This window comes from Lutjanus erythropterus, chromosome 9, assembly GCF_056507025.1.
Source record: "Lutjanus erythropterus isolate fLutEry1 chromosome 9, fLutEry1.hap2, whole genome shotgun sequence".
In the NCBI taxonomy this organism is placed as follows: Eukaryota; Metazoa; Chordata; class Actinopteri; order Lutjaniformes; family Lutjanidae; genus Lutjanus; species Lutjanus erythropterus.
Window position 1 is genome coordinate 17,604,449 of NC_139325.1, and position 15,114 is coordinate 17,619,562.

Consider the following 15,114-nt stretch of genomic DNA (forward strand, 5'->3'; position numbering starts at 1 on the left):
GTAGAGCTATTCATCCATCTAGATTATTTTGCTGTCAGTTGCCAATTTTGAAGATATCCATCAAAAAAGGGTCATGATTTCTGGAAAGAGACATTGTTGTTGAGTTTTTCAAATCAGTTTATTCTAATTCCATTATACTCTATGGCTGATATTTCCAAAACAGTATCTCGGTGCATAAGTACATTATGCAGGCCAGAAGAAAAACATTGTACTTTTGGGTGAACTGTTCCTTTAAGAAGTTTCAGTTATTAACAGATAATGTGTGTATGTTGTACATTACAGACGATCACTTGTATTGCTTAAAAGAAATGGCTGTACTTCCAGCTGTATGCCACAGTATACTGCTGTGTAGCACCTCACCTACCTTGCGCTATGGCTATGGACTCGAACCTGTGCAGTTCTCGCAGCAGACAGGTGCGCTCAGACGGGTGAAGACTATAAATAAACTCCTTGGCTCCCCGGGGCGAGTTGAGGGGCTCCACGGGCTCCTTCAGCGGGTGTGTGCCGAGGTTACACCGCTGCATCAGCACGGGGAGAGGCGGCTCGGAGGCGAACCGAGCTATCGGTGCGTGGTGGCTGCTGAGTCCGGCTGTGGCCAACCCAGTGCCGGCTCTCAGAGAGAGGGCGGGCCGCAGGACTCTCCGCAGGCAGGGCAGCATCTCTGGGATGGGTTTAAAGAAGAGCTGGGAACCTGACAGAAGGCAACATAACAGGCCTGGTTACCACTTTTAGCCTCGAAAAACTCAAAACTCACATGACATGTAAAAATTACATAAGAACTGTGCTATGATATGAATTGATCGCTGCAACTATCGCGTGAAAACATCCTACACATCCTCCATCCGGACGCAGTCTGCCTGGGTTATTTAAGGGCACAACACGGGCCTGACAACAACAGTCACACATTATTTAACAACGCATCGATCCGATCTTAGTATACGGGGAACACAACGCGTGAAAAGATGTTCCAGCTGTCCAGAAATCAAACTGTAACTTGTGTTATCGGACGCACCTCAGTCGATGCTCCGCTGTCCCGTCCAACAACCTCCAGCACAAACCTTGACGATAAGCGTTTGCTCCGGCGGACACGGCTCTTGTTTTACCCGCAGTGAGATGTTGTGTTTGTCCGCACGCAACCTCAAACACCTAAACTGTCTGTAGCATGTGTACAAAAATCACATTTTTGCGAGCGTATTCCCGGCTGGTGTGCAGTAACCTCTGGCTGACAGGATGGTGTGAGTGAGGCGGATGGGAGGAGGGATCCAGCAGTCCCGAAAATATTTTCCAATAGCAGCGCCGCTTTCCTCCGTGCGTAACTGTGACGGCACCGACACGCGTACGTACACCCAGTACACAGTCAGGCACAATGCACAGTCAGTAGTATTCATGTATGTCATGACGAAAAAAATACATATTAACATATTTCGGTAAAATTACTGTTATGAGCCATTAAAGTGTAATATTAGGTCATTTATATCAATCCATGATTTATCGCTACTGTGTTCAGATTATAATATGAATTTATTAGATAATTAAGACATTCACCCAGGTGTATCCATGCACTTAATTTTGATATTTCACTGGAACTTTGTTAAACTAAAATATGACAATTATAGGGGAGACTGGGGACAGTTGCAACCCCTTTTGCATTTCTTTCAATTACTCAGACAGCATTTGAACTAGACAAACCAAAACTTTATATATCATTTAAACTTACATCTGCCTGCTAAATTTAATGGTGATTACATATTGTTCACAATAGTTATTTCTATGTATTTGCAACTGGACCCCACCACGGGAACAGCTGCAACTTGATCAGGGGATCATTGCAACTTATTGTTTTTTTTTATTTTTTAAATTACAGTAATATTATAGTAATATTAATTTAAAAACATGCCTATCTTCAGACAATGTGCAGATGTTACAGATGTTATTTGGTCTCTTGATATTTCAGTGTGAGACAGAAAGAATGGAAGAACTTGCAATGCAACAAACATTTATACTGATTTTTGTCATACTCTAGTATGTGAACTATTATTGTACAATTTTATCTCTCCAGACTTGTGTATGTTAAAAAAAAAACAATACACATTTGTATTTGGTTTAACTATCCTTTTATGTGCCCCACAACGACTTGCTGTTGGTTGTGCAACACAATGTTACAACCATCAACCGGGCTAAGCAGACATGGCAGAACTTAATGTGTTAGTTAGACACACTGATGTACACACATGTTAACATGTTACTTAGAAGTCAACAAAAGCAAGGATTCAGACTAAGTTTTGGTTAATTCTGGTGGAGAGCAGGTCTAACTGAGCATGTGTAGTATGAGTATCACCACTCTTGCATGTTCCTGATTGAAGGAATAAGACTTGTTGCAACAGTCCCAGGTCTCAACCGTCCCCAGTCTACCCTAGTACTGTCAGACAATTAACATATTCATCCTGAGGAATCCACCTACTTCATTTTGATAATTCAGTGAAAGTTGATTAACATTTCTATACCCAAACATGAACATTATTCTAATGTCAAAGAGAGACAACTGTGCCATTTAGGGGCAAGAGTCAATAAGAAGCATCTTTGATTGTTTATTTGCTTAGTTTTTCTCAATTCCTGTATGTTTGTGGGATCATGATTATGTAATTTGATTAAATAGATAGCCTAATAATGCTGTTTTACATAACTTCAGACTACACCAAATACATAAAAAATGTCTGTTCAAAGAAATTTATTAGTTTCTGACTCTGGGAATGCTATCGCTATCTCACCTCCTTGTGACAACTAATGTAATATGTTTTCATGTCCATTCATCGAGCCTCCCCTGAAACTCCCTCCCACTTTGAAAGCCCCTGCAGTATACTATATGACAGACAGGCTCTAGTGTCTGGCAGGATTAGTAAAAGAAGTATGTATGTGTCTGTTGGGTGTGTGCCCATCCCTCCCTCTGCTATTGTGCACACGGGACGTTTGAGTTATTCATCCAGGCTGCAGTCCACACCCCAAGAAAATATGACAGCATGTGGAAGTTATTTGTTTCTAGGAGGAAGTCTGTACTTGAAGCAGAAAAGGAAAAGGCGTTTGTTTTAGTCTGAATCTAAAACTTTGTTCTTATTCTGATTCATTTCAATGCTTTCTTGTGTGAGTGGCAGATTCAATGTTTTGGCTGTGCTTTTATTGATCAGACGGGTGTTTTCAGGCCTCTGAGGATGGGAGGAGTAATACATTTTCCAAGTAGAAGCTATAAACGAGGTTTGGCTGTCAAGAGAAGCTCAGACAAGAGCGGCCTCTGGTGGCCAAAATCAAGCACATCATCTGTTTACATCCTGATCAAAGGCAGAGAAGACTTTTTACTGAGGATATCCAGCTCGACTTGACCCTGTATATGTCAGTATCACCACCCACATTACGGCCAGTTTTCAGACTGGGTTAGTGTAAAGGTTTGGTCACAAGTAATAAAATGAACATACTTCACTGTGCAGTAACTCCACACGAGGCACGAGCAAAAAACTATTTACCTGACTGAGTTTCAGTCGCTGCTTTCAAGGTCAAGAATAAATTGCCAAGCTTAACTTTTCAAAAAGGATGAGAAGTCCTTGAGGTGAATATCTATTTCCATGGCAACCAGTGAATTGAATCTGCTGATGATGGCTGTGTGATCCATCAGAAACCCCCTCAAAGCTACCACCGTGGATGTGATATTGTTTTGACAAATGTTTTTCCCTTAACATTTAAAAATGCATGTGAGATGAAAATTGACCAGCCAAACATGCTTTAGGTCTAAAAGGAAAATGTGACCTGAGAGTTATTGTGGTGGTTTTGTCTGATATTTGACACTTACATACAGATACGTGCACATAGTGTTTAGCAAAAGTATACTGCTAGAATGAATAAGTCATTTGTAACATGTGCACTGAGCTTGTTTTACAAATTCCTCACTAATATTAAGGATATGCTTTTGGTTTTATGCTTACTGACAATGTTGGTTGCCACATATTGCCAATAAGTTAAACCAAAAAGCACAAACTCTTTTTATTCCTTATGCTCTTAAATTGTTTTAAATTTGTAATTTTAAGGTTTCTATACCTGATTTTATGCTTTATTTGTATTTTATTTTATGTTTCACTACTTAAAAATAATGTTTTTACACTTTTGTACCCTGCCTTGTCAAATTTTATTAAATGAAACTTGAGGAAACTATTTTAAAACTATAGTTAAACTACATCACAGAAAAATATCGCAATCTGAGTCTGGAACCTCATATTTTAACACAGGGCTGAAGAGCTGAATTGACACTGAGTGAGTGTAGGTGTGTTTGATTTAGGGACAAGGACAAGGCAGCTCAAGGACACGTTTTACAGACACGACCGGGAGCAGTTGTTGAGGTGGAATAAAGAAAATGCTAAATTTCAAGGGAAACTGTACTATACTATAACCGCATGGCAAAAATCAGCATGAGAATTATGAATTATAGTTTGTAATTAACTACCTAAACTATATTAGTCAAAGTAGTGAACTCCTGAAAAGACTATGACGATTTTAATGCAGTTACACTAAGATTCAGCTACACCAAATCATAGCTAAACTACATGTAGTTAGCTACACCCCAAAACTGCACACAGATGTTGAACATTTGCACATTCAAGTAGTTCAAGTCAGTGAGCCAAAGCAAAATTTATATTTTTATTATATTGCTAAAGCTGTCATTACACAAAAAATAACAATCTTTTACTTCGTGAAACAAACTGCACCATAGCCTGTTGAACTGTACAGGGACAGACAGAGAGGTCAACTCTCCTCGGAGGGGGACAATAAGCTAACAACTAAAACTAGAGACCAGGTTTAATCATACTTTCAAACCCTCACAAACTATAAACTTCTTATTCATAGGATATACTGACATTTGGCAACTCTGATATAATATGTATTTATGCTAACAATTTAAATATGGAAATTACAGTTTTATAATACAAGTTTTAGACAGGTGGACGGCCAGAAAAACAAACAAAAACAGAAATATTAACACCATAAACAATATCAATAACTGAATTCTGAGTTTCCCAAAACATCTTCGTAGTTATACTATCTTTAGTCTGTTGAAATGAAACAATAGAGGGGTATTTAATATGCAAGCTGTTTGTGGCTCATCCTCCTGTTCACACTAAGGGTTTAATTCAGGAACAGAGATTATATCTTTGTTCATGTAATCCCTTCTTCTGCTCCCATTCCTCCCACTACATTAAATACATAATAATCCTGTTAAAAACAGAAAGATAAATGAGATTAATTTTGTGTTAAGATTTTTGGGGAACTCAGGTCAGATTATGCCAGAAATTGTGGGCAGCATGCCATTTGTTCAAATCTGATTAGATGCCTGTCAGATAAATTGCTCATGAACATATTACCTGAAGTCAGACGTAAGTAAGTGGGATACAAACACGCAAATTTAAATCAATCAAGGAGCAGTTCAAAGTTTGCATGTTGCCATCAGCTCCGCTCCATGTGAATAACCACTTGTCCCCCGATCTGAAGTCATAATACTGATGCAAACCTCTCTGTCATAAAACAAACATTTTTCAGTGACTTCTGTTCACACCTGGAGGTCAGAGGAACACACTTTGTCGCAATATTTAAAATGCAGTTTGTGTGTGTGTGTGTCTGTGTGTGTGTGTGTGTGTGAAATAAGGGACATAATGAATCATAGCAGGACAGTGGTGTCGTGAACATTTCACTCATGAAACAACACGTCATCAGATAGTACATGCATGGATATAGGAAACAACTCTATTCCTCTGATATTTTATATATAAGTATAAAAATAGAGATAGGTTGAGAAAGAAAAAAGATTTAAAGACAAAAAGAAGAAAATAAATTAAAAATGTGTGAGTTGACTTGTACAGCTAAATAACATTTACAGTTTCATACATCTTGTAGTAGCCATGGTCTCACAGTGCTTGAACTGAAATTCAAATGAAAATACAGACGATAACTCATGGATATTAATTGCTTTTAGCCTATAGTCCTACAACGCTGCAGTCAGAGGAAAAGCCTTGCATCTCCAAAATATCTTACTGTCCACATAAAAACTGAATATTTTAAAACGTACCTATGGTAACACGCCGTATTTCTTAAATTACAAAATGGATGTTGAAGTGATAACTTAATTTTTTATGGGGACACATTCTGTATCACATATGATGCTGTTACAAAACAAAAAATTTAAAAATATCACCAAAACTGGAGATGACAGATGTGTCAATCTAATTAATCATAAGAACATGAGCATGCACGCTACATGCGCTTCAAAGCCAACAAAAAGTTTAATATAACAGCAACTGGACAGAAGAATAATAACAGTATGGCATTACCAATTACACCATTCTACTCATAGCTTTCAAAACATCAAAAAATATTTTCCTCATTAACTTCTATAAAATGTTTTATAAATAAATTTGAATTAACATTGAGTTTGGACATGGCACATCTTTGCCTTTGATTAGTAATGTTATGAGCAATCAATGCGCAGCAGGTTGCAGTATGGCTAATAAATGCTACAAAAGTAGGGCTAATATACTGTATAAGGGCTAATATATAAACACAAACCACTGAGAAGGTCTACAAAGCTCAGCATGTAGATATTGCAGATTAAACGAGATTCGTACTGGAAAAAATACAACCAATTCAGATCCAAAGCGAATGGGGTTTGATGATCATTAAATGAAATCCTGTTTACAGATGTGTTTGTGGCACTGTGGAGGAGCAGCAGAAGGAAAAGTAGCAAAGATACAGAGAGCGAGAAGCACCGACAATCCTCAGCTACAGAGACGTGCAAAAATGATTTACACATCATGTAAATACTAAAGCAACTAAAACAAATCAGGCCGTAGCTTGCAGTGTCTCTTACTGTCACGGCATCAACCATGTGACACTTTAGTCACACTGTGGTCTCCTACAACTTCGACTTTAACACAAAGTCAGGTCATTTGCTTTTTATTGGTCCATGTCGGCTCTGTGGACATCTCTCGTGTTCGAGTGTTTGAGCTGTGAGTAGAAGACAACTTCAACGACACAGCACCTCCTACAGACATTAGGGCATCCTTCCAAATAAGCAATCAATGGTGTGATTAAAGTTGACCACTGGAGCTGCTACTTTCTTGTGCACCTGAATATTGCTCTCTTGATGCTGTATAGTACTTGCATTGTCTGCTGTGTTCCTTCTGCCAAGTCACTTGGCAGTTGGAATGTTTATTCATCCCACGATGGTACAATGCACTCCCCAAACAATGAGTGTTTACATATAATACACAGTGTTTTCTTACACTGAGAAGAGGTGTACACATTTTCTTTATCCAACTACCTGCTTCAGAGAGAATACTGGATGTACATGTGTGCAAAATACACCTTACTGTCCTGTCAAAGAAATGGACATACTGTGGGATCCTCATGTTTTTCACTACACAGCTGTGGGCTCAGATTTGGAAAAACATTTTAGTGCTTAGGCCAAAAGCGTTTATTTGAGGACCTATGAGAGAAAATAGGCCTTACAGGCTTGTACAATTACTCAGCTTACTCAAGGATCGACCACAATTTGTCCTGTGATCCACTTTAGGCGCAAACCGATAACGTGGCGTTACATCATTTCTATATATTTTCTTCTCTGAATCATTATAGATGGCCTCTGCAGTGAGGGATTCTCACAGGTGGAAATGTGCAGAATGAGACATGTAGAAGAGGTGTAATTGATTTCTCATACTAGCATAAGAAGCCTTTTGATTCTGTACATGGTGTTTCTATCGGCCTTTAGCCTCATTTACAAAAACATTGAAGGGTTGAGCGTCACTTCAATGAGCTCATGTTTCTTTCATGCGATGCGTGGTGCGGAGCGGTCATTAGTGAGGGTTCTCTTGAGCTTAACCCCCTTGCGGATGGCCACCAGCATGTTGCCTTCTCCTCCTTCTCCGGCTTCCTCTCCTCCTCCTCCTCCTCCTCCCTGCCCTGTCTCACTCTGGAGGTGCTGCTGGTTGGGCAGAGGTACACTCGGAGGATTGGTTGTAGCCTGACCGCTCCAGGACACCATAGGCAGCGTATCAGTTTCCCCACCTCCTGCAAATGTCGGAGAATCTGGGCTTTCTTCACCTCCTCCTCCTCCCCCTCCTGCCATCTCCTCTGCACTCCTGCTCCCATTAATTGCTCCTGACATATCAGGCACCGTGGGGATTTTCACTGGGATGACAGGAGTACGAATGGGGATGGGGCCTGTACCTGTGACGGAGCTTGAACGGCGGGCGGAAGGTTTTGAAGAGGGGGTGCGGCGGATTGTGGCAACCCCAGGGGTGACAATAACCGGACCGCTGTGGCCTGTAGAATAAGAGCCAGAGGCATTATGGGAGCTGGATCCAGAATAAAAACCCTGACCTGAGCCTGCAATGACAGAACACAAATGATCATTTAAGCCGTTAACAACATGAGTCTACTACTAATTAAGTATATTGTACTAGAACTGCAAACATGAGTCAATTAATAAATTAGTTCTCACATATTAAATTAATCTCCAACTATTTTGATGAATAATAACCAATTCATAATTTTGAGTCTTTTTTTAGTCCTCTTTGACAGCGGACTGAAAAAATTGTGAACAACAGAGAGATTTGAAGATTTCATCTTCAGCTTTGGGAAACAGCTATCAACATTTTTTTAAACCATTTTCTGACATTTTATGGACCAAACAACTCATCAATTGATCAATAAAATGATTGGCAGATTAATCAATAATGAAAATAATCTTTAGTTGTAGCCGTACATGACACAGAAGCCTTTGTTACTGACATAAACCAACATGACACCTTACAAACATATAATAATGTAAATCAGTGCAGCCTGTACCTGTGGGTGTAGGAGGATAGGCTCCAGTGTGGATGGGTGTGGACGGATAGGGCCCTACAGGGTAGGCTGTCTGTCCGGGGTAAGGAGCCTGTGTGCTGGGCAGGCCAGCTGTGGAGGCTGGCCGCTTGCTCTGGAACATGAGTCGGTACGACTGACTGATGTCACTGTTTCTAGGGATTGTGGACGACTTGTCGAAGTCCATCTGCTGCTGCTCAGACTCCTGATCTCCGGCCATAGAGAAATAGTCGTAGTCTGACACTAGAAAGAACACACAGAGAGGTAAACAATGTGCTGGCACAAGGAGACGTATATCATGGATTAATCTCAAACAGGTTGGCAGTGTACATAGAGAGACTGTGTTACCTTGTGAAGGTATTGTGTCTTCAGAGCAGCAGGGTGTGTTGGTCTGTGTGCTGTAGCCACTGGAACACTGGATGGAGTCTCTACTGGACCTCTGTGTGTCCAGCTCCAGACCTCTGGATAAGGCCAGAGCCAGTTCCTCATGGGCCTCAATATCACCAGCCTGCAGCAAACAGCCAATGACAAAAACATCTGATACTCAGGACTGAAAGTCTGACTGACTGCATACAACCAGGTACAATTCACTGCAGCCATTAAAAGCATTAGGTACAACTCATTAAAGTCATTAAATGGGAACATTAGTGGTAGGAGGCTCATTCATGTGGTCTAAATGCCACAACTGCAAAAACGTTGGCCTGCTAAAAGTTGAATATGAGGTCGCCTGCAGTTTAAACAACACTGACAGCATGAAATGTTTCTGACCCACGTTAATGTGCTTTGACCAGTTTTGGCAGAGTTAAAAGGCAGTTAAATCACTGAACAATTCAGATTTTTTGTGGCAATTTGCAACCAGCTGCAGCAAAGTTCAAATGTTTCCAAGCAAGTTTACAAAGTATAATGATTATCAATGTACAACAACATCTCAAGTTATAATAACCCTTAAAGGACACAGGGTTTCTTTGGTTGAACAAATGCTTTACTATAATTTCACAAAATACTGTATTGTTATATTATGGTGTTATATTTATTAAAATAACACTAATATAATAGAATTCAATATCATAAATAAACAAACGTAAGAGTGACTTAATAAAACTAGCAAACCCTAAACAGGGAATACAAAGGTTATTATGCAGATAAAATAAAAAGATAATTGAAGCAGAGTACAAAAGTGAATATGTGCTATAAATAACCTAAAGAATAGGGCGCTGAATGAATAAACAACCAAACAAAGTGCCTAGCTGACAGCCAGATTGGCTAAATGAAGGTAGGCTGTGTTAATTACATTGAAACAAAGAGCTGCTGTAGAAAACACAAACAGTATGAGACAAATAATGACCTTGAGAGGTGCAGCCACAGTCCTGTTCTTCTCCTCCACTGACGTCTGTAGCGCTGCTGGAGCTGGCGCTGAGGTCGAAACAGAGGCAGGTGCGCTGTCATTTGTCACACTACCGTTAGTGTCCACTACAGCTGGGGCGTCCTTGTCTTTCTTCCTCCTCAGTGTATTAACCATGGGCTGGTCATAAGGGCCCGGCTTAGCCCAGTCCTGTTAAGAAAGACGTGTCAGTGTCGATACTTCATGACATTAATTTCACTTCTCTGATGGGCTTTTGATGAGTAGCTAAAAAGCTTCCCCTTTATTTTCAGCTCTTGCTTTTAAAAGGATAGTTTATATAGTTTATTTGAATTGGGTTTATATGAGGTCATTATCAATAGTCAGGGGTAATACCTACAGTAGATGGCAGCATCCTCCCAACTCTGGAGAAACAGAGAGGAGTACAAGAACAGAAACTAAGCAATGAACTACTTTGCACAGGGCCAGCACATAAAAGGTATTGGAGCCATTTAAAAAAGGTCCACCTAAAACAATCAATATCAGTATAAGTGGTGAAAATATTCTAGATACAGCTTACACTTACTCTGCTATTGATTTTTTTATGTTGACCTTTTCTAAGTGGCTAAAATACCTTTTGTTGCTGACCCTGTCAACAACAATACATCTCTTAGCTTCTATGATTGGGCTCCTCACTGCTTCTTCAAACTGGGGGTGTGTTGACCACCATCTACTGTAGTTAACACACAGACTATCAACACGTATCTCATACAAAAACTACAAACAAACTATCCCTTTCAAGTCTACAGATTTATCCAAAGTATAAAAGAACTAAGAAAGTCTTCATACATTCAACGGCAGTAAGAAATGAATGAGGCTAGCATGTTGAACAAACTTTTGACAATGAGAATGGGACTAGGTTGATAATCAAGACCTAGATGATGGACAAACCTTCCAGCTGGGGACTCGTGATGAAGGCACCATGGGGCCCAATGTGCAGTAGTGAGGGTAGTCTGGGAGCAAGGCTGAGGCGGGGCGTGACCATGAGCGGGTGGGGCAGGAAGAGGAGGAGGAGGAGGTTGATGAAGAGGAAGTGGGGAAGAAGGGGAAGGCAGTGCCTGACCCCAAACTCCCCCCGTTGCTATGCAGGTAGGGGGAATTTGCTGGACTGTAGTGGTCAAAACCATTGGACAACTGGATGTGTGTGCGTCGGTGGGAGCAGGAACAAAACAGAACAAACAAACCATGGGATAAATTATTGAAATTATAGATAGTGGAAAATAAAAACAAAACAGACCACATCACTCAGAGGGAGAAGTCATCCAAAGAAACTCAGAAAGACAAGGAATCCAAAAGGAAATGGTCACAAATGCTGAACAGAATAAAAACAGAAGAAATGGATGCAGCGTTTGGAGGCTCTTTTAACATTTCTCTAATAAACTCAATTCAGTGCAAGGCACAGCCAAGTTTGAAGTTTAGTCAGAGGAAGGCAGGGTGCGTGTAATGCTGGTACAACAGACAGTTATGTAAAAGCATGGTTGGGTTCATAGAGGATGAGCGTGTTTCACCTTGTCAGTAGCGTGCTGAGGTGCAGTAGCAGCAGCTAGAGAAGTGGGGGAGCTGCAGTCACTGTGAAGCTGCCCAGTCTCTGACACCTCAGAGGACTTGGAACTGGGACAAGGCTGGGACAGCAAGGGCAGCAGCAAGCGGGTATTGAGACGAGACCAGAAAGAGAGAGAGGAGGAGAGAGGAGGGAGAGGAAGAATTGCAAAGACAGGCACGTCAGCAGGTAGACAGAGAGAGAGGCAGTTTGTTAGAGAGCAGAGGCACCTTTTCCACAGTTCTCAGCAGTTAGTGAGTGAGTACAGCCAAGAGACTGTAGAGGCTGCAGAGAAGGTGCACTGGGAGTCGTACCAGCATTAACTGTGTGAACATCAGCGGTGTTGGAGCCTTGTTAAAAGAAGGCACAGGCAAAGTTCTTCTTCTTTAAGATGTTCAAAATACCCTCACAATCGCAATGTGTGTCTCATGTGATATGTAAAAAGGGATCTATTAGCAATTAAAGCCCTGGGGCTGAGTGCATAAGACACCTGAAGTTATAATTTTAAGGTTGAAAGTCTTCTCTTTAAGACTTCAGTAAAATTCACACCCCTGTGTTTATGGTTTTGTCCTTATCTTGGTCTTATACTTAAGGAATCCCTTAAAGTTAATTAAATCATTGCACAAAAGACCTTGGAAACCAAAGTAAAGAAAAAAAAACTTAAAACTTAAAGTACCTTTAATGTCATCCTAACTGTCATATGGCAGAGTTTAAGGGGATAAATGAATAATGTAAGGAGTATATTGATGTCTTTGTTATGTGCAGCAGCCTGCTCTCTCTCTCTCTCTCTCTCCCTCTCTCTCTCTCTCTCTCTCCCTCCTCCCTCGGCCTGCTGCGCACCTGAGTGCAATTAGCACCGACGTAGAGAGAGGAGGAGGGGATAAGAGGGACAGGGAGTGTAGAGACAGGGAGGCACATGGCATACAGGGACAGCAGCACAGGTGGTGAGGAGACTTTTTCTTCCTCCCTTTTTTTTCTCTCCCCAAGCATGCTGTTACCTCGTGTTACCTTGTGTTAGTTTGGGCTGGAGATTGCTGGTAGATTAGTTATTAGTCTCTTTTGTTTATTTTAGGTTTAGTTTCTGCTTTTTGTAGTTTAGGGGGAGATGCTGGGAGCGACAGCCCACTGCGTGGTTGGCCCAGCGTCTTCCCTCCTTTTGTTCTTTTTGGCCGGGGTCTGCAGCCACCTTTTGTTTCCCTTCAGTTTATGTCTGTATTTTGCTCAATACTTTGGGTTTGTATAATAAAGCTTGTGGGTAAACTGTTACCTTTTTGGTGCGGCATCCTTATTTCTATGTTGCAGCCTCCTGCCCCTATTGAACAGTCTTTTATAGCACATTAGGTTACAGTCTAAATGGGAATGCTAGTTATGTCATTGACCCTGCTTCATGTTAGCTAGCATCACTAGGATATAAGGTTACCTAAAGTTACTGACACTATCTACTTTATTCAAACTATATCTATAGCTTAAATATTTTGATCTGTAAAATCAACAACAGAACCCATTAGAAGTAGATGTCATCTTATTAAATTTAAGTTATTCTTACCAGTTTTGTTGGATGTCTTTCTGTAATTAGAGATCTTTTTTTTGGGCCAAATCAGAGAAATAACTGTAATCTTTTGACCTCTTGGATGGAGGCAATAACCAGTATAAAGCAAACAAACGCAGTGGAAACTGTAGAATTTTAAAACTGTAAAATCTATTCCAACACAGTAACACACCCTTAAGTGTGTCCCTAAGCTTGGGGACAGAATTGAGCCTTAGATGTCATACTTAAAGAAACAAACTCAATGTGTTTTATGTAACCAGCTCCTGGTTATTTTATTAACATTAATAATATGACACTTAATCCTTGCCTATGCGGGAATAATCATTTTGCATGCTGCCCCCCATCACCCTGTACAAAAGTGGGTATTGAAAGTGGATGGAAATTAAAGAGATCCACATTAAGTGTAAGCTGTGGCCTGGTCTTGTTGCCCCTAGGTTAAGGAGTAAACCCCTGTAAGCCCTGTTTAGCCATGAGACTGCTCTCTTCAAACTTCTGCTCTGGTATCTACACCACGAATAAGGCAATGAGAGGGCTGATTTCTGGGACTGTACTGTAAATGGGTCGAGTGTGGACCTGCCAAACCACCATCACTGCATCATAAAAAGTTGGAGTCTATCTATACCAATGTGTTCTGGACAGGGGAACTGTGGTTGCTGGCCTGCTAACAAAATGTCATATAGTGCAGCCGCTCTCATGGTTGATCCGAAAACCACAAACCCCACACGGACAATCCCCCGGACTATCACATCGACAATTATCTGAAACCCTGTGTTAGATGGTTAGTGACAGAAAAGTGATAGAACGAGACCTGCTGATAGAGACACGCTCTTAAACATACCATTGACGGTGGAACATGTCATTTTACTGTGATGCATTTAATGAAAATACAACACGCCATACGCTCAGGCTTCTGCAAATTTAACCAAACCACAGTCTGTCACAGCGGTCGACTCTTTAATAGCAGGATGGGGCTGACCTGTTTTGCCCCAAGCTAGAATGGAGGCAGACTAATTTCCTGTGCATTTATGCTATAATAATAGCAGTGAAATGACTTCACCATGATCACATATACTCACTGCTGCCAGCTAACTGCCTCTCTTAGTGGCTAGAGAGATGTGTGAGAAAATAGTTGTGTGGATTGCTGATTTGGGGTTTTCTCTCTGTCTCTGACTACAATAACTTGTAAATCATAGAGCATATGTGGTTTTATAGTCTTGTCTAAACCATGTGTACATATCTGGAGCCAAAACTATGATTAAATGTGGGTAGCAGAGGGCTTTTTCTTACCTTTGTTTCAGCTGGCATAGGCGAGGATGATTTGGACGATGTGTATTGGTCGTGCGATGAAGAAATGAAGCCCGAGTCGTGGGAGGAGATGCTAGAGAGCCGCGCCGGGGCCTGCTGGGGTAGCGTAGAGCTGCGGTACCGGTGGCGGGGGTGATGGTGGTGGAAGAGGTGGTGTGAGGAAGAGGAGGAAGAAGAGGAGGAAGGAGAATGAGAGTGAGAGCCACTGGATCCCCTGGAGTCACTACTGTTAACGCTGTTCAGACTACTGTGAAAGGGGAAGGGGAGGAAGGAGAAGTTTGGCGGTGACAGGCGGGGTAAAGAGAATCAAGTGCACCCAGAGACATGGAGAGAAGAAGGAAGGTTGAGATAAGAGATAAAAAGGAATAACAGGGAGGGAATGAAGGCAGAGGATTGGGGGGAATGTGGAGGAGACAGGGTGGGAAA

At 41.1% G+C, this 15,114-nt stretch overlaps 2 protein-coding genes across 7 annotated transcripts in view; both read right to left on the reverse strand.

Moving 5' to 3' along the window:
• Positions 1-679, reverse strand: part of LOC146321229 (transmembrane protein 65-like) — a 50,880-nt gene extending 50,201 nt beyond the window's left edge. The window contains exon 1 of the mRNA XM_084726286.1: positions 365-679. Coding sequence (XP_084582412.1) covers positions 365-659 — 295 coding nt within the window. The 5' untranslated portion in view covers positions 660-679. The remainder of the gene's footprint in view (positions 1-364) is intronic.
• Positions 680-6,299: 5,620 nt separating this feature from the next.
• LOC146321230 (protein MTSS 1-like) overlaps positions 6,300-15,114 on the reverse strand; it is a 58,531-nt gene continuing 49,716 nt past the window's right edge. For 2 of the 6 annotated variants that reach the window (XM_084726293.1, XM_084726292.1), the window contains 7 exons: positions 14,671-14,800; positions 11,803-11,916; positions 11,186-11,428; positions 10,241-10,447; positions 9,244-9,403; positions 8,881-9,138; positions 6,300-8,418 (listed from right to left, as the gene is read on the reverse strand). In XM_084726293.1, the coding sequence (XP_084582419.1) occupies positions 7,859-8,418; positions 8,881-9,138; positions 9,244-9,403; positions 10,241-10,447; positions 11,186-11,428; positions 11,803-11,916; positions 14,671-14,800 (1,672 nt within the window). In that variant the 3' untranslated portion in view covers positions 6,300-7,858. Of the gene's footprint in view, positions 8,419-8,880; positions 9,139-9,243; positions 9,404-10,240; positions 10,448-11,185; positions 11,429-11,802; positions 11,917-14,670; positions 14,936-15,114 lie in introns of all 6 variants that reach the window. The other 4 variants (XM_084726288.1, XM_084726287.1, XM_084726289.1 and 1 more) reach the window with 3 other exon arrangements.